Source organism: Leucopleurus acutus (assembly GCF_964270905.1).
Source record: "Leucopleurus acutus genome assembly, chromosome: X".
NCBI classification, from domain to species: domain Eukaryota; kingdom Metazoa; phylum Chordata; class Mammalia; order Artiodactyla; family Delphinidae; genus Leucopleurus; species Leucopleurus acutus.
The window spans coordinates 111771427-111790829 of NC_139148.1; the positions used below are offsets into that span (position 1 = coordinate 111771427).

At 54.8% G+C, this 19403-nt stretch overlaps 1 protein-coding gene across 1 annotated transcript in view; it reads right to left on the minus strand.

Annotated features, from left to right (window-relative positions):
• Nucleotides 1–7417: 7417 nt before the first annotated feature.
• Nucleotides 7418–19403, minus strand: part of ELF4 (E74 like ETS transcription factor 4) — a 36485-nt gene continuing 24499 nt past the window's right edge. Inside the window, exons 2-9 of the mRNA XM_082864149.1 lie at nt 17492–17766; nt 13393–13564; nt 12886–12978; nt 11351–11542; nt 10407–10490; nt 10138–10330; nt 9076–9453; nt 7418–8232 (exon numbers count right to left, since the gene is read on the minus strand). Of these exons, the coding sequence (XP_082720275.1) occupies nt 7428–8232; nt 9076–9453; nt 10138–10330; nt 10407–10490; nt 11351–11542; nt 12886–12978; nt 13393–13564; nt 17492–17563 (1989 nt within the window). The 5' untranslated portion in view covers nt 17564–17766 and the 3' untranslated portion in view covers nt 7418–7427. The remainder of the gene's footprint in view (nt 8233–9075; nt 9454–10137; nt 10331–10406; nt 10491–11350; nt 11543–12885; nt 12979–13392; nt 13565–17491; nt 17767–19403) is intronic.

A 19403-nucleotide genomic window follows, 5' to 3' on the forward strand; every position in this document is an offset into this window, starting at 1 on the left:
GGTGGGCGTCCCCATGAAGTCAGTGGGGAAAGCCCTGATCCTGCTTTGCAGTTTTGGGTCCTTATGGGCACAGCAAATGAGGACAAGGTGGAGTGGCCAGTGAGCATTTGGGTCACTGGGGCAAGATCTGGAGAGGAAAGGAAAGGCCGGGGCAAATCCCGGGGGGTGGCCAGTGGGGAGAATTGAGCACCTGCGTTGGTCTGGCGCGGGGCGGCGGGGGTTGGTGGGGTCCCCCCCCCCGGGGCGTGTGCACGCATTCCTCGCGATGCACAGGAGGAGCATGATGCGGGGAGGGACCACCTTTTAGGTGGCTGTGAGGGATGCCGCTCTTTAACTCAAGGAAATCACCTGCCTGCCAGCTCTCTTTCCTGCCCTGGGCCACCGGTGTCAGCAGCTGACTTCATGGTCTTGTCACTGCCCTCACTGTCATGCCGGTGTGCCCCCTGCCCCCATACCCAGTGCAGTTTTTCTGTGGTTCTGCTTTCCTAAGACCCCGCTACTATGGAGGCAAGATGCCCATCCTGGATTTTACAACTTTTCTCCCTACTTCTGAAAAACAGTGGTAGAAGCTATAATTCCTTCTGACTGCTGGCTCCAGAATGAGCCCGTTATTGTTTGAGGGGAACGGGATGCCTGCAGGCCTGGGATAAGGCCCTTTTAAGCTATGTTCTTAGGACCTCTCACTGTGGCTGCAGTCTCTGGAGAGTCATATCAGCGTACAGGCCAGGGGTCTGTGTGTCTGGCCGACAGGAGCCCAGCCAGCCCCAGGAGTGATCTGTGAGCCTGCACTTACCCACTTTCTGATCCTGAGGCCTCGGGTTCCCAAACAACACCTGAGGCCATGTGGCGAGTGCAAGGATCCAGCTAAGCCAGGGATGCTATGGGAGCTCAGAGGGATGGGCAGGGGCACAGGGTTGTTCAGAAGTGATGCCTAGTTGACAAGTAGGAAAATGGGAATTAGGGGTGGTAGGGAAGAATCTTTGAACTAAGGAGACATCTGAGCACAGGCTTGGAGACAAAGAAGGGTAGTATGTGCAGGAAACTACAACCCACTTCAGTGTCACCGGAGCTAGAAGGTACAGGTGGGGGAGGAGGGTGTAGGAGCCCTGCCAGCCATGCCACGGAGTATGGCTTTGACTTTTGCCTGAGGTGATGGGGAACCATGGGAACTCTTTAAACCACGTATGACAGAGTATTTTTTTGTTTTTCTTTTAATACATTGGTAAAATGTGCTGGAGGTAGGACAGGCAGAGGGAGGGGAAAAGGTGATCCCTTGAGATTCAGAAGAAAGGATGAAGGGAGAGTCGTGGGGATGCTGTAAGGATTTCCATTTAGGGCAGGAGGGACATGCTGTGGGCAAAGTCCGAATGACTCCAAAGGAATAGGTGATGGTCCTTTGGGGACCCGAGGACAGCCATGGGTGTTTGGGGTGTGTGGGTGTGCACACCCCTTTATTTCTCTGGAGAAAGGGGATGAGTTAAAAGCGGGACCAAACAGCAGTTTCTTTTCTTGCTTTTGGGTTCCCTTCCCCACACCTTTTCTGGAGTCCTCTCACTGCCCTTCTGCCAGAGTGGGAAGAGCAAAGCAGGAGGTACGGACTGTGAATCCCATAAAGCAGGAGGTAAATCTGCATCCCTGGTCCGGACTGGGGTGAGGACGATGGCCTCTTATTAAGTGATCTAATCCTTTCAGTGCGGCCTAGGGGAAAGAGCCAGCCCACCACTTACCATCTAGGCTGACTTCGGGTGAGAGAGAACCTAATCTTTCGAGCCTTCATTACTCCATCTGCCAAATGGGGCTCAATTTACTGCCGACGGAAGAGAATCACACTGAGTAAACATGGCTGTTTATCTGAAGTTAGTTCCTCCTACGTGCTGAGGTCACGAGCTTACAGTTAATGATGGTCTTACCAGAATGTTCATTTTTGGGGTGCAGGGTTGAGAGGAAGGCCCTGTTCAAGTCTCCGTACTCGGAGAAAGGACGACCCGCGATCTATTTGGGTTGGGGGGGGGGGGAATTGGGCGGTAAGCTCCTGCCCCTTCCATATTTTACTCTGTGCCGGGGAAGCTTGTTGGGTGCTTTACGGTGTCCCGTCCCTGCTAAGACAAGTGCGTGTGTGGTTTGCGGCGGATGAGGTCCGCCCCAAGGGCGACCTGCTTAGCTCCCAGGGGGAGGGGCCAAGTGCTGGAGCCTTCTGGACCCCGCAACAGGGCGGGCCAGGCTCCACGTGTTCCCCGAGACCACGGGTTTCCATGGCGAGGCGGGCTGCTAAGCTGCAGCGTTGGGCAAACGGACTCGGACGCCTCCCAGGAACTCGGGCTCACGCCGCGGGCGGTCGGGGCCCTCCGCGCGCAGACGGCTGTCGCGAGTGCCTCGATCACTCTCCGATTTCAAGGTTGAAAGCGGCGGTGCGCGCAAGTGTAGCTAAACGCAGGCCGCGGTGGGGAGGTGGCCAGGCCGGGCGCCCCGCGGCTGGGGGCGGCGGCCCGGTCTCACTCCCGCCGCCCGTGCGAGAGTGGCGGCCGGCGCAGGAGGCCAGGCCCGCCGCGTGCTCACCTGCTAGTCCCGGAGGCTGGGGGTGGGTGGCTGCGGGGCGGGGCCAGGGCGCGACCGGCCAATGGGGAGAGGGCATTCATTCGACTGCTGAATTCCCCCTAGAAAGGGGAAGGGGCGGGGGAGGGGGCCGGGGCGAAAGTTCCAAGGTACTGAGCGATGGAAGGCCTTGGTGGGGGCCGGAGCCGCCCAGGGACAGTTTGGGGCGCAGGGTCAGGACAGAGGCAGAGGAAGATGCCGGCCGCGGCCGCCTCCGCCAAGAGCGGCACGCCCCGCCCTGGCCGCCTCTCCCTTCCCGGGCTCCGCTGGGTCACCCGCCCGCCTGCGCCGGCTCCATAGCGCCACCTGCTGGACGCAGGCCGCACGCCTGGCGTGCCAAGGCCGAGGCTCTCACAGGCTGCGACCGCCTTGGCCTCCCAGGCCTGGGAGCAGCCGGAGGGGAATGAGCGCACTCACCTCGGATCCAGCGGCTTTGGAGCCGGAGGCAACCGCTTCTTTAAAAATACATGATGGGGTCAGAAAGACTTCGATCGTGAGAATACCTTCTTGTTCCGCCCCTCCCACAGGGCCTGACGCTTCTACCACTCAGTCCCACCCAGGGATGAGGAAATAGTGATGAGTCTGTCCCAGGAAGGGGGCAGCAGAAAAGGGCAGGAGTTCAGAGTCTTCGGGGCACCTGGTGGCAGCAAGGCACTGCTGGAAGCAGCCTTGGTCTCCTTGTGGACCCTGCTGTCGCTGTCCTGGGGTGGCTGCAGACGTGGGCAGGGGAGGCAGGTGCCTGCAGTGCTATATGAGGGGAAAAGAGCCGTGGTAGCCCCCAAGTATGGGTTGTCCTTTTCTCGCCCCTCTTGCCTGCCTTAGTATAGGGCTGAAATCCCCATGGTTAGAAACAGGACTCATTCATTCTTTCAATAAACATTTATTGAGCACCTACTGTGTGCCAGGCACTGTGCTAGGCGCTGGGGATACATCAGTGACTAACACACAGTCCCTGTCCTTGAGGAGCTCACAGTCTATCGGAGGGGAAACATACATAAACACATAGCTAAGGAGCTACCATGTGCTAAGTGCTACAATAAGAGGTATATACAAAGTGCTGTGGGAGCTCAGAGGAGGGAGTAATGCATCAGCTGCTGGGGGTGAGGAGCAAGTCTCTTGACTCTATTAACCACTGCGAAGGCAGGGATGTTGTTGCCACGTGACCCTGGTTGAAATGAACCTGTCTCCTGAGGCTCTCCTCTAGCCCTCTCCCATAACTATATCAGCACAGGTTAGTTTATCAGATTAGCTAATTTAACACTTCGAGTGGGAAAGAAACTGGACAGGGAAGTTTCTTTAGGGGCAGGGGATGTTCAAAGTAGTAACAACTCTTGGATGCTAAGGCTGGGGGGTGGGGTGGGGGTACCATGAGGGCACTGAGCCAGGGAGGGCAGGCCCTGGGCAGTGGAGCACCTGGGGTGAGTGCCTGTGCAGAGGGGAGGTTGGAGGTCACCTACCTCAAACTTTGGTCCCCCATCTCTCACCAGCTCAATCAGTAACCGTCTGCTGATGCTCACTAGTTTCTTCGTAGTGTACCCTGCTCTTTGGGTGATACAGTCCCCTGCCCCTCAGAAGGTAATTGGGGAGACTAAATAGGTTCAGGTCACTGAGGATGTAAGTAACAGTTTGTGATTATTATAGAGAAGATGTCACAGGCTGCTCACAATCGGTTGCCAAAACTGCCAAAACTGGTCTGGGGAGGCAGCTTCCATGAACCAAGACTTGAAGGATGGATACAACTTAATTGGTACTAGCGGAGTGGGAAGACCATTCTGGTTGAGCAGAAGCAAGTAAAGCAAAAGCACAGAGGTGGGAAACTCCAACAGAGGCACATTCAAAGGCCAGCCAATCCACCCCTTTGACTGGAGCAGTGCACAGGTCAGGGAAGCAATGCTGAGCCGACTGGGGAAGTCAGGCCCTGATGGTGAAGGGCCTTGCCAGAAGGTCGAAGACTTGGGAACTTGTCTGAAGACAGAGCTGATGCTAAGCGCAAAATACTTCTGGAACGGCTGACCTGAGCCCTCAAGTGCTCCCCCACACCTCCTCCAGGACCCCTGGACTGCCTCACGATTCAGAAAATAAAGGGTTAATGCCCAGCTGCTCAGAACAGATTGGAGGTTAATTTTTTTTTTTTTTTTTTTTTTTTGGCCGTACGCGGGCTTCTCTCTGTTGCGGCCTCTCCCGTTGTGGCACAGGCTCCGGACGCGCAGGCTCAGCGGCCATGGCTCACGGGCCCAGCCGCTCCGCGGCGTGTGGGATCCTCCCGGACTGGGATCCCCTGCATCGGCAGGCGGACTCTCAACCACTGCGCCACCAGGGAAACCCGGAGGTTAAGTATTTTGAGTGTCACCCCGACCTGGAGGCATCCTGGCAGAGGAAGAACAGAGGTGGTGCCCTGGCAGATTGGAGGGGCTGAGTCGGATCACCCTGGGGGGCTGCCAATATGTCTGGGGAGGGGGTTAAGCTCTGAGTGAGTTTGAGCTAGGCTGGGAATGTGGAAGAACGGCCAGATTTGAGAGACAATGGCAAACTGCGCTGGAGTTCAGGAAATGGGGCGGGGACAGGGTCAAGTGAACGCAGCCATCAGCTGGTTCTCAAATGTCAAGCTTAGAAGGTCAGGAAGATGGTGGCAGCATTAAGAGAAACAGGCAAGTCATGATGGCCTTTTTGTTTCGAAAGGTTTTGTGTGTGTGGAGGACTTTCAAATAGCCATTTTTGATAGAGGGGCACTCTTTGAGGGACTGACAGGCACCCGGGTAGAACTGTCCAGCAGACCGCTAGGAATGTGACCCACAAGCTGAGGAGAAGAGTGAGGGCTGGAGCTCTAGATTTCAGACCCAACCCAAAGAGCCCTCCTGGAGCCAGGAGGGTGGATGAGGCCCTTGGGGGCACCCACATGTAAAGTGGTGGATGTGGAGCCCGACGGGCACAGAGAGAGAGGGTGACGGAGGACTCGGATGAGCCCAGCTAGTGCCCAAGGGGATGGGAAGTAGTGTCATGTGCCATGAGGGCTCACAGGGGCCAGGAAGTGTGAAGAAGACCTTCGTATGATGAGTTCTATGGGGTTGGGGTGAGGGGGGCAGGGCCAGTCTCAACCCACGTGGCACCTTTGTGCCAAAATTACTTTTAAAGGTGACCCCCTTCAAGATGCTTTACTTTCCGCCACCAGGAAATGGTCATAATAAACTGATTTTATTAGAAAAAAATCACGTTAACGCCAAGCGCTGGAGACGTGTGAGAAATACACCTGCACAACCATGTATGCTTCCCTCCTGGGGGGAGAAGAGGGAGAACAAGAGGACGATAATGGGCTTGGCAGTGACCAGAAGGAGAGAGAAGGGCAACCAGGGGAGGTAGTTAGGTCACGTGGCTGGTTTTGTGCCAGGGACATAGCAAAGGTCCTGAGGCACTGATTCACATTAACCAAATTCACCAGATAATATCACTGTTTCCAAGGCTGACATATTAGAGCTCTTAGGCTGGCTCTGAAACGTGGCGGAGAGAGGAAAGCGAATTCACAGAAGAGACAGGGGACAGGATGGAGGCCCCAGGCCGAGGGGTTGACTTCAAGAGAAAATTGGCTGACCCCTTCTCAGAAAGAGGAAAGATGGAAGGAAGGCACATGGAGAGACAGGAGGAACAGGGAGCTCACAGCTGCTGGCTCCCGTCTTCGTGGAGGAGGAATCAGGGTGAGGTGAGAAAGCTGGAGGTCAGGGGCTGCGGCCCACTGGAGGTGGTCTGCTGCAGCGGTCGCGGAAGTGGCTGGGTGGACCGACCTGTGAGGGGAGTAGAAAGTAGGCTGAGCAGCAAGTAGGCACGAGCGGGGACAGAGGTGGGCCCAAAGCACACCGCTACTGGATTACCCGACTGTCCCCGGCCCCGCCTGCTAGCAGGGAAGCGGCAGGGGCAAAATTAATCAAGAGGGAAGCCAGGATTCGGGGTGCAGGGCAGGGCACCCGTGAAGGCTGGTATTACAGCCCGAGCCCTTAGCGCAAACATCCAGCTAATTTAGCCCCCCTCCCCCCGGGGACGTTGTGGCTGGGTCTGCCCCTGGAGGGGCGCTTCAGCGAAGCGCTCTGGGGAGCTGATGTTTCCGGCCTGCTGGCTAATGACTGGTGGGCAAAGAGGCTGACCCCAGGAAGAAAGCGTCTTCCCCAACACACATGCTCATCGAAGGTCTCTTCCCCTGGACCTGCTCCAGCTCTGTGACATCTCTCCAGATGTGGCGGCTCCAACCTGTACCCCATAGGCTCAGAACAACCAAATCTTGGTTTGTACAAAGGGAACCGGAGAAGGCTTTCCCTTAAAACAGAAAACTCCCCATCTCTGTGGCTGACCCACAGAGAGACACACACCCTTGAAGACCTCACAGCTACACCCCCGTCCTCACCAAAGAAATGGAGATACAGACCCACGAGTACACACAAATACATACAGAGATATTCACGTACGGGATAGTAAGTACTCTGTGGAGGGAAAGAAGATGGTGAAATACAGTCAGGCAAAAAGACTCTTCTCACGAAGCCCCTACCCCAGCCCTGGCTACAGACGTCTCAGGAGGTCTGCCCTCCGTCACCAAGTCAGCCTATTACCCCGACAAGAACATAGCCCCTAGTGCTCTTGAAAGCTGTGGTCTGACACCAGGGATGCTCCGACTGGGCCTGTCTTGGCCATGGTGACGCCGGGCAGGGGTGGGGCACGGGGGTGTGGTGTACTGACCCCCCACTGAAATATAAGGGCAGGTGCACTCCTTCAGTCAGGCTCTTAGAGGAAGTCCATATACAAATGCTGCTCCACTTTGCCTGGTGGGTCACACTTCCCCCCAAGCCCTCCGTTTATATGTCATGGGGCTCCATCTTAATGAGGGAAGTGGGGTTGAATGGGGAGAAGGGGGCTGGGGTTGGGGATCTGGTCAGTAGGCTCCCAGATGTGGTCACACTAGGCTCAGCCGTAAACAGGGACCCTGAGCCCGAGGAGAGCTCAAGTTCAGCCACCGGGGTCAGCCCAACAGTGGGGCGGCTGGGAGGAGAGAAAGTCTGGTTTCCCAGAAGGCTCGGATTGTGGGAACCCCTTGCAACTACCTGGGTTGGAAGTGGCTGAAGGTGAGCCTGATCCCTCAGGAGCTCCCTCAGGGTCTCTTCAGGAACCAGCAGCCCCTCCATGGGGGCCCCAGTCATCATGCCCTGTACATAGGAGGAGGGCCTCAGAGGCCCCTCCTTGACCCCAGGGGCTGCTGTGGCACCGGAAGTCCTGATGAAGGCCGCAATCACAGTCCCGGGGGGCTGAGAGCTGGGCCCTGCTGGGCCAGCCCCTGTGACCGAGGGTGGTGCTGGATTGGTTGGACAGTTGCCCCCAGCCAGAATTTGGGGGAGGCTACTGAGAATCAGCGGAGCCCCTGGTGCTGCCACCTGGTTCTCTTGGAAACTGGTGTTCAGGGGGAAGGAGGCCTGCAAAGTGAAGGTGTCCTTGAAGGTCGAAGCAGGCGGAACACTCTGGAGAACGAGCTGGGTTGAAGCAGTAGTACTGGCAGGAGGCCCGTTGGTCAGCACTGTGGTCAGCGGGATGGTCTGCAGGGTCAAGGCCGAGCCTGACCCGACAGGGGCCACTCCTAGGTGGATGTTGCTGGGCACTGAAGAAGTACTGAGGAGAAACAGAAAACAGATTTGGTTCAGGTAGGAGGCTCAGAAGGAGGGCACAGGAGGAACGGAGCTGAAGGCGTTTTCTTTGTCGTCACTTTGGCTACCGTTTGTTAAGCACTTAGTAAAGGTCAGGGATCATTCTAACTGGCTGGCATGCAGGATTTCACTCAATCTTCCGATCAGCCATGAGTCGAATAAGATTAACAATCTGATTTTACTGTGTGAGGAAACAGGAACAGAGAGGTTATGTAACTTGCCCTAGACCACACAGCTAGTAACAGGGACACATCAAGGCTTTCTGACTCCAGAGCTCGTGTTTGTCACCGCTCCACTCTACTGCCGTCCCTCTTCAGAAGAGCATCCCTGTGGCCCACACCAGCGCAGTGACAGGTACATACATATAAGCCAGACGAAGGCCAAAGTTTCCACGGAAAATTGGAGGCACCTTAGTATGGACAAGAAGTAGCAAGAGCTTTCCTGGTGGGCTTGGAGGGCCTGAGGAAGGCAGGATGTTGCCTCTTTTCTGGAGTGGAGGAGGCTTGGGGGGATAAGCCCAGGAGTAGAGGCTCCCGGTGGCTGCTTGGGGAGCACTCTGGGGTAACAGAAACAGCCCCAGCTGGCAAGAGAAGCACCCCAGGTCAACAGCTGGCTTGGCCGTTACATTGGCGTGTGACCTCAGGCAAGTCACTTTTCCTCTCTTAACCAACAAGTGTCCCACTGGCTTCCCAGGGATGCCACAAGGGTCCCAGGAGACCCGAGAGAGAGCGGAGCTTTGCAAGAAGCTGAAAACGCTCCCCATCACGAGGTACTATGGGAAGACTTGGAACGACCTGGGTGCACTTACCTCACAGCTTTGGTGCGTTTGGCCTGGCTCTCTGGTGGAGAGACAAGCACAGTGGAGGTAGTGGGGATCTCCTCGTCTAGAGACAGTCCCGATTCCAGACTCGCAGATGGCTGTAGACCAACGTGCTGAACCTTTGGCTTTTCCCAGGAAGTGGCGCCCTTGCCATGCGGGGCAGCTCTGGATGAGACCCTGGAGCTGGCTCGCCGCGTGGTGCTGCTGGACGAGGTGGAGGGAGTGGAGGCCTGAGGGGATGTGGCTGGGACTTCACTTCTCTCGTCCTCGTCTTCAATCACCACCAGGTCCTTGGGCATCTCCTTAAACTGGTACACCAGCCTCTGCCCTTCCACTTTGGCAAGGATGCCTCTTTGGTAGTAATATCTGTGGGACACGGGGCAGAAAGTGGGGGGTGAGCCAGGGACACACCACCCTCCCGGGCAGGGTACGCACGAGGTGGAGGCTGGTCGGGGAGCCAGACGGGAGCCCAAGGGCAAGGGAAGGGGTAGGGCCAACTCTCGGACTTGGAAGGCTTTTATGAAATTTCTGATATCTCCCCCCTGATGACTCAAAGGGTCCACAAGCAGGGATTTCAAATGCTGACCCCCATCCTGCTTTGGGGCAGAGGACGGGGGTGAGTGAAGGATGGGAGGGGTGGACGATGGGGGTTCAGCAGTCCCCCAACCTGAGAGACCGACCGTGGGTAAGTCAGGCCCATCTTCCTGGACCCCTAGCTTGCAGAATATGAAGGAAGCCCTTCTTGGGGATGGGGGGCCCTAAAGTTCTCTTTCTGCTCTAAAAAGAAAAAAAGGCTAGGACAGAAATGCAAGAGGAAGGGGACTGTCCCTCCCAGGCGGGACCTGGGAAATGGGTTGGGGGGCAAGCAAACGGGAGAGTCACAGGAATTCCCTCCTCGGAAGAGCGTCCCGGTGACTCAGGCCACAGGAGCGAGGCACTTACACATCACCCAGAGCCCAGTCTTTTCAGGGAAAATTGGAGGCCCCTTAGCGACGGGACTCCTTGGACAGAAGGAAGAGCTTGGTGACTCCTCAGGGCAGTGGCTCCTACCTTAGTGCCCGTCCCATCGTCTCATAGTTCATGTCAGGCTTGTTCTTCTGCTTCCCCCACAGCTTGGACACTGCTTTGGAATCCACCAACTTGAAGATGCCTTTCTCTCGCTGGGTCCACTTGATGTACTTGGGGCAGGTGTTCCGGTCTTGCAGAAGTGCGAGGAGGAACTCCCACAGGTAGATGGTGCTGCCTGCAGAATGGCAGGCGGTGAGGGGGCGCCCAGGCCCCCCGGCTCCCTACCCGCCTCACCTGCCCCCCCGCCGTACCTTTGCCATCCTTCGATTTCTTCCGAATGGGGATGCTGGGGTCAGTGACGGGTGAGGTACTGCGGTTGCCCTTGGTCTTCCGGACTGTGGGGGGATGGTGGGAGCAGGGTGAGGCTGAGCCCAGCCAGGGTGAGCGCTGAAGGGCGGCTCCTGGGAGGGAGGGCCCAAGCGCTCACCAAGTTAGGTGATGAGGCAGACAAGGCAGAGGCAGGTCGGGAGGCCCGGGGTCACTCTCCACAGGCACAGCCTTCAGGTGCCCGCACCTGCCCAAGGGCCAGCCCTCATTTTCAGGCCCCAAAGGTAGAGCAGAACACTGCTCCTGTGTGGGCAATGGACTGCTTACCGATGCGCCACCTTTAGAAGATCAGAATCTGCCTCGCCTAATTTTTGAAACAAAAAGGCAGCCTAAAGGCGTGACTGTGGTGTGGATAAGTGTGGCACCAGGGTTTGGTTGCCGCACGGACACGGCAGTATCGACCAGCCATCGCCTGAGTAAATCAATAACACTGGGGCTTGGGAAAGCCCAAAGTCCTCTCCCATACATGGTCTCAGCTCCGTAAGCTCCGAGAGGGAAGATAAGAGCATGGGTTGAGGCAGAGGCCCCCAGAGGGCCAGGGACTGGCCAGGGGGCCAAGCCTGGTGTCTGAACACTCAGTACAGGATTCAACCCACGGGGATCATTGGGTTTTTAAGAGTTTACATATCTGCTGGGCAGATGGGGGTGGCCTGGGAAATGTCAGGCTTTGGGCAGGCCACCTGATGGGGCCCGTCTTTCCAGAAGGGAGGACTTTCTGTCCATCCCACCACACCGGAGAGCTGTTCTCTTAAATGTGTCTGTGAACCTCACCCCGACACTCACCCCTACTTATGGTCTCCCTGAGCCCCTCCTACTGCCCACCCCCCCAAAGGAACACTCTCCCTCTCCCTCCCCTTCTCTCTCTTACGTCTCTTCTTCGATTTTCCAGTCTTCTTGGTACCTTCTTCTCTGGGGACCTTCTCCTCCAGACAGCACTCCTCCTGGCCACCAGTGTCACCAGCCCTGTTCAGGGCGTCGGGCTCAGAGACAGGAAACAGGTAGCTGGGCAGAGTGACGGCTGGAGCAGGGTCCGGGTCTGGAAGCATTTCGGAGGTGCTGACTGCAAGAAGAAAGGCCTGAGGTGGGTGCGGCCCAGGGCATGGTCTCCCAGTGCTCAAGAGAACAGTGGGCTCCTGGCGGGGCGGGGCGAGGCGCCATTCCCCACGGCCCCAGACACAGGATACACCTGAAAACGCCTCCCGTGTCTCACAACACTAGGAGAGGAAACATCTGCAGAGCTGTGGGCACGAGCTGGCCCCAATCACGGCAGCCACGTTTATAGCGCACTGCTGGTGGTGGGGAAGTTCCAGGTGACACCCAAGGAAAAGGGCCACCTTGATTTAGTCATCTACTCATTTCACAACCGGAAGGAGCCTTAGACATCATTTAGCCCAATTCCTCTGCTTTTCTGGTGAGGAAACTGAGACCCAGAGATGGCAGAGCATGTGCCCAAGGTCACACAGCAAGCTGGTCACACATGCCTGGTACATGCAGGCACTCAGAAAATATTTGTTGCATCCTGAATGAATATTAGTGACAGAGTCGGGATTAGGAATGCTAGGATTCAGAATTTGCAGCTTCAGGGCTTCCTTTCCTCCACTGTATCCCAGTGCTTCCTTGGGAAGGGGCAGTTGGAGCCAGGAATCCTCCTGTGGAGTCACGGCAAGTGCGTGGGGGGTGCCGAGGGAGAAGCCTGCCTCGGGGGCCATCGGAGGAGGTAGGGGCCAACCTCCCAGAACAGTGAAGGGATGAGGAGGCCACACCCTGCACGGTCTTCCTGGGAGCTCAGCAAGACAGCAGAGGGGCCTGAAGTTACCCTGACCAATAGTATTCAGCCTTAAAAAGGAAGGAAATTCTGACACATGCTATACATGGACGGACCTTGAGGACATTACGTAAGTGAAATGAGCCAGTCCCTCCAAAACAAGTACTGTAAGCTTCTACTTATCTGAGGTCCCTAGAGGAGTCGAATTCATTGACACAGAAAGTAGAATGGTGGTGGCCAGGGGCTGAGGGGAAGGGGAAATGGGGAGTTAGTGTTTCATGGGGACAGACTTTCAGTTTTACAAGGTGGCGGCTGCACAACATAACAAATGTACTTAATACCACGGACCTGCACACTGAAAAATGGTTCAGGTGGTCCATGCTATGTTATGTGTATTTTACCATAATTGAAAAACTAGAAAAAAAAAAAAAACCCAAACAGTCACCCTGGCCATCTTTGCTTGTCTCCAGTGCCGTCCTGCCCTTCCCATTCCAGTCACAGCCAAAGAGCGCGTGCATGTGTATATGGTGGGTGGGTGTGGGTGCGCACACATGTCCCTGAGAATCTAATACACGGATGTGATATTTTTAAGGGAATTTTGTGTTGCTTCAACTTAAGGCGCCAGGGTTCAAACTTACAGATCTGCTTCTCATCCAGGATGTCATTGGGAGACTCGACGTTCAGCAAGACTTCAGTGGTTGACATGGTTTGCGAGGTTGCTTCATTGTCATCTGGTGCCAGGTTCCATGATGTGGGGGAGAAGAAAAGTTCCCTCAGGGCATAGGGCAGTGGATGCAGCTACAACCAGGGCCAGCTCAGAGAATGGAGCTAAGGAGCCCGGGGGCAGCCGGGAGGGGACCAGCGCGCCTCCCACCCTGATTCTCCACCTTTCTCTACACCCATCCCAGCTGGTCTCCCCTCACTGTCCCGCTCCATCTCAGGAGATCATGAATCCATTTAGGTGGTTTCCTCCTCTCTGAAGTGGTACTACCTCCTGCTTATCCTAATCACCCCATCTAATTTCCAACTGTTGGGAGCCTTGACCTTGGCTGCGTGGGGTCACTAGAAGCCATTGTGGACTACTGTTCCCTGAAGACAGAACCCCTTTTTCCTCCACACCTTCTCTGCCCAGGAAGGAAACAGACCTGCTAGCAAAAAACTACCCTCCAGGATCTGATCCTGAGTCATGCACAAGGTCCCGTCTGTTATGATGCCATTGTGAACGTCGTCCAGCTCCAGGCCTGAGTACAGATGCAGTAATTCGGGGTAGGGGACCTGCTCCACGATCACAGCTGGGAACACTGAAGGGTCTTCCAGCTACGGAAAAGAGAGGGATCTGGTTCAGGGCTCACCCGCCTCTCCCAGGAAGCCCTCCGTACTGACCCTTCTTGCAATTCCTAATTCTTGGATCCCTCAGGGGCTGTCCTTTGTAGGGCATGACATTGCTCTGGGTCCAACCTCACTAGGTGGTGCTTTGAGTGGGTTCTTAATGACTAGAGATGGGTTAACTCTGTACCAGCTGCACTCAACCAGGGGCAGACAGTTCTAACTGGTCGTAGTTATGGGTTAATCGGTGAACAGGGTTAGTGCTCAGTCTATGAGAAGGATAAAGCTCATTCTGAAGCCAGTGGGAAAGGATTTGTCAATGGCAAAAAGGGCGAGGGACTCAGCCTATGCTCAGGGTTGGGTACCAGGGTTAGGGGCTCAGATTGTGAACATCTTAGGGCTCAGTCTGTGGTGATGAGAGTAGGAATGAAGACAGAAGAACAGAGGCATTATAGAGGTAGGAAGGTAAGGGCCTAGTCCCTGCCTGGATGGGGGAGAGGGTTCTGATTTCCAGCTTGATTCAGTGGGTGCATGGGGATACTGTTCTTGTTAAGGGGGAACCCAGAATGACGAGGAGTAGGTTTTTGGAGAAAGATAAGGGAGAAAGTGTCTGAATATGGTGAGTTGGAGGCACCACCGAGATACTTAAAATGGAGACACCTCAGGGAGTCAAAAATATGTATCCAAGAGCTCATCCCTGGGAGTGGATAAAATTATTGGGATGAGAATTTGACCCCCAGAGGACATAGTTGTTCTAAAATCAAACAAAGCTAAATTTAAAAAATGAGTGCGATCCCAACTGTTTTTTAAAAATGACGAATAGAAGGAAATATACCAGGATGTTCATAATAATTATATATTTTGGTTGTGGGACTTTGGGTGATTTTTTTCTTTTCTACTTGTCTGTATTTTCCAAGTTTTCTTTCATGAGTCTGTTAATTCTTTCTTCATGAAAAAAAGAATGAGAATGCTCAGTTCTGCCTAATGTTCCTGAAGGATCCAGAAGAATAAAATCGATGAAACTGGCTTTGGGTTTGGCCGCTGGGCAGTCACCTGGCTAGAGCAGTTTCAGGGGAGTGCTGGGGTCTCAAAACACATTACAACAGATCTCAGGGAGGACGGACAGAGGGAGGCAGGCAGGTGGGCATAGTGATTAAGGCCACAGAGTCTAGAGCTACCGGTCCAGCACCATAGCCACTAGCCACCGGTGACTGTGTATATTTTTTCAAGATTAAAATTTCAGTTCTTCAGTTGCACCAGCCATAGTTCAAGTGCTCCATAGCCACATGGCCCCACATTGGACAGCGCAAATCTAGAGCATTTCTAGCATCTCAGAAAATTCTATTGGACTGTGCTGATCTAGAGCCAGACTACCTGGGTTTGAAACCAAACTCTGCTATTTACGAGCAGTGTGATCTTGCGCAAGTTACCTAACCTTTCTGTGCATCGGTTTCCTCCTTTATAAAACTGGGGCGGTCATATTATTGACCCCATAGGGTTTTTTAAACAGATCAATGTAGATAAAGCGCTTAGAACAGGGTCTGGCATACAGTAGGTTCTCATTAGGTGCTTTAGGCATCAGGGGCTTCTAGGAGACAAGTAACGTTTTATTTCTTAACCTGGGTGGTGAGTTAATGCGTGTTCACTTTATAGTTATTCTTTAAATATATATATATATATATATATAATTTATGCACTCTTTTGTATTCATTTTTTAAATTGAAGTATAGTTAATTTACAATGTTGTGTTAGTTTCAAGTGTTCAGCCAAGTGATGCAGTTATACATACACACACACACATATACACACACATATATATGTCCTTTTTCAGATTCTTTTCCATTATACGTTACCTCTTTTGTATTCACAGTATATTTTGCAACAAAAATTGTTTCCTAAAAAGAGTGAGAGAAGGGAGGTGAAAAAGTAAACCCAGAGGGTGGAGGCTACACTGGGGAGAAGAACAGACCTAAGAAGGTGGTATGTTGGAGGAGGTGGGCAGAAGGGAGGAAAGGGTTTCTTTTAGGGTTGGGGAGACATGAAAATGTTCTAGGTTGAGGAGACAGGTGTGGGAGGTCTGAAAGGTACGAGAGAGAGGAGGTGATGGATGGTGTGAGGTCTTGAAGGCGGCAGGAGAGAAGAGATTAAGCACTGGGGTAGGTGTTACCCTTGGAAGGAAGAGGGTCACTTCTTTGTCCCAGGCCGGAGGAAAGGAAATAGGAACAGGTGATGTTATTGCTAAGAGGGAGAAGGGAGGGAAAGTGAGGGCGTCCCTGGGTTTGAGCTTCTCTGTGGATTGGAGGAGAGGCTGTCTGCTGAGGGTGGAGGGGCAGGCGTGGGGTCGGGAGGGAAGAACAGCTTCGGTGAAGAGCAGCCTTTATGAAGAACAGAAATAATTGCTGAGTGGACTAGAAACAAGTTAAAAAGTGACTAGCGGAGTTGAGAACCCAGGTAGAGTTAGATTTTTCTTCCCTTCGTCCAGGAGGTTAGGCACGCCAGAGATGCTGGATAAAACTGAGCAACTTTAGGTTAAGACCTAGCTGGACAGAAAGTACCATGTACTCCAAGCCCACTAGGGGGCAGCCTTTGGCAGGTCACTAGAGATTGGACAAAGTTTCCCATCCTCACAGGGATCTGGGATAGACAGCATCAGAATTAGGCTGGGGTGCCCTTGGAGATAATCCAGCTGGACCTCCTCTTGGTGAAGATGGGGAGATGGCAGCCAGATAGGGTCGCGGACAGGACTTGCCCAGGTGACACTGTGGCCACACTGGGATCAGAACCCAGGGCTTTGGACTTCTAATCTTCCATTCCTTCTGCCGGACCTGGCTGCCTCTTCTTCTCCAGTGTGTGGAAGGAGGGTAGTGGAGGGTAGGGATGAGTGTGCCAGGACACCATCCAACGGGTACATATAAGTACCCTAGTGCCAGGCAAGGTATGGAGCAGTGGGGGCCTGAGTGCCAGAATCCTGTCCTGTTTTCCAATTTCCTCCCACCAGAGGAACCTATCTCCAGTTTATCCTGAATCCTTAGATCGAGGCTGAAAAGACGGTTATGGAAGGGCTCATCCACCGGCTAGAGACATGAGTCTGAAGGTGCTGGGGGTTGGACTGTACCCTGCGGTGCCAGCTGGCAGTTCTCAGTCCCGCTATGTGGTTGTCCCAGCACCTTTCTCACTGTGACACTGGAGGTGAAGCAAAGTGGCCAAAAATGCACATGGAGGTCAGTGTACACGTGTACATTCAGCCCGTTGCTGACTGACAGCTCAGCTAGTGTACTTAGCAGCTGCTTGGCTGGCCTGGGAACTTTACGTGCCCTGTAACTGCACGTGGGCAAAACCAGCTCACTAAACGACCACGCGATGACTACTGCCTGGCCGCATGGGGCGCGTTGGTGCACAGTCTGGCTGGCAAGCAGCCCCTATTGTCCTGAACCTAGTAGGTGCTTGATCAATATTTGCTGACTGGGACTCTCCTGGTGGTCCAGTTGTAAAGAATCTGCCTTCCAATGCAGGGGATGCCGGTTTGATCCCTGGTCAGGGAACTAAGATCCCACGTGCTGCGGGGCAACTAAGACCGCGTGCCACAACTACTGAGCCCGCATGCCTCATCTAGAGAGAGAAAACCCGCATGCCACAACTAGAGAGAAGTCCAAGCGCTGCAATGAAGAACCCGCGCACCACAACAAAAGATCCTGCATGCCGCAACGAATATCCCATGTGCCGCAACTAAGACCCGACGCAGCCAAAAATAAACATACATAAATGAATAAATAAAATATACATGAAAACAACAACAACAACAATATTTGCTTTCTGGCTAGCTGGCTGGTTGGCCAGCTCACTGGCTGTCTGCCTGCCTCTCTGTGTCTATCTGATTGTCTGCGCTGGCTGACCAGGTTCTGTTCTCTGGGGCCATACCTGGTGGATGTCATCCATTCCGTTGCTTGCAAACTCAAAGATCAGGTCACTGGGCTGCAGAGTAATAGCCATGCTGTCTTCTCAGAGAGCTGACTGCAGGATCTGCAGGGCCCTCTGGAGGCGTGGGGTTTCCTAAATGAAGAGATGCTGTACCTTGGAGCCTAGAGCCCACACCACGAGCCACGGTAAAATAGGGGTTGTAGAGAGCTGGAGTAGGTGGTGGCCTAAGCCAGGTTCAAGGCTGCATGCTGAGCTGGGCCAAGCGCAGGAGCGACCTGCAGAGAAGGGAGAGACGGGGCAGTGAGTAAGTCACCTTCCTTGAGCTCTGTTCCTAGGACAGACTGCCAGAAGAGGGATAGCCAAAAGTGGAGGACAGTGGGAGCAGAAGGGGGAGGGAAAAGAAAAGGAGGCAGGTAAGGAAAGAAGGAAGAAGAGAAAATTGAGTCGCCTTGAGAGGGAAGAGGCTGAGCCTCGATGCCAGTCTGGGTCACCAGCATCTGCACCTGAGCTGGCCTCCCTCCCTTCCCACACCCTCTGGAGAAGGTGAGAGATAGCGGGAGTTCGGGCTCTCTCCACTCTGAAGATTAATCCCCAGGATGCGGCCACAGGGGAAGCCAGGGGCAGCCCATCTGGCCTCATGGATGGAGCATGAAGAATCCCTACAGTACCCTTGGCTGGGGAAAGAATCTGCGTGCGAGACTTGGGGTGGGGACATTTGGGCGCACAGGATGGTCTTCTAGGCTCTGCCTGGCTTGGTTTGCCTTGGGAGTAGAGGCCACTGAGTTCTGAAGGGCAGAGTCCACAGTGGAAGTCATGTCTCACTGTAGGGGTTGTGTTGTCAGGGCCAGTGACAGCCTGACCCTGCTTGAGGGGATGGGACTCTCAGACTCAACCACGCCTCCAGAGAGCCTGGAGACAGAGGGACAGGTGGGCCGCATGTCCTGCGCTCTCGTCACCACCCAGCCACCGCCGCCGCCCGCCAGAGATGATGGCCTCTGTGCCATATGTGGCTTGCGCTCTTGGTTTAGCTTTGCTTTCAGTTTCAATACTGAACTGTCACCCTGGGAACCGGCGAGGAGAGCCGCAGCTGGGGGAAGGGCGCAGGGGACCTTCCCCATCGTCCAGGGCCAGCTCAGGGCCCCCCTCTTCCAGGAGATCTGTCTGCTGCAGTCCACACGTCTGTCCTCTGTGGCACTCACAGTCTGTACCTCGGGTGCTCACATGGCACCCGGGCCTCTGATTGTTTCCTGTGCTCGCTGCCCTTCTCGAGGCGTCTGCGCAGCACCCAGGCCTGCCTCCCAGAGCCCTGGCTCCCCTCCCACGCCCCTCCCTCCCCTCCCACGCCCCTCCCTCCAGCGCGGTCAGCATCTCCAGCCCCAACACTCAGGTAGCACGGCTTTGGCCCCGAGGGTTCTGCTCTGCGTGGTACCCGCGTGTGTGTAGGTGTGGCAGGTCTACGAACAGCCTGGTTCAACCATAAGCGTCTGAAGAACTGGCTCCACGCACCATAGGAGGAGCGACACACTTGACCCCCAGCTCCTCGACACTCCTTTGGCTGTGTCAGGGTGGCAAAACCTTCTCCTGGCCCGTAAAGAAAGGAGGAACTTCAGAGAGGGACAAAGGGGAGGAAAGGGAGGGGGATATCACGGGTGACCTCCCTGATGAGCACTCTCCCCCACAGGAGACACCCAGGCCTCTCCCACTTCCTTTCCGTTAGCCCACAGGGCTGGCTCCGCCCCCCCCACACCTTTCCACCCACCCCCAAGCAAAAACTTTGAGAAGTCTCTCAAGTCAACGTGGCAGGTCTTATTAGTTTCCCTTTGGGTGAATGAGAGGCTGAGCCCTGCTAGCACGGCTTTCCACCACCACCACCACCCCGCCCCCCCCCCCCACCTGCACGTGACCCGGGAGC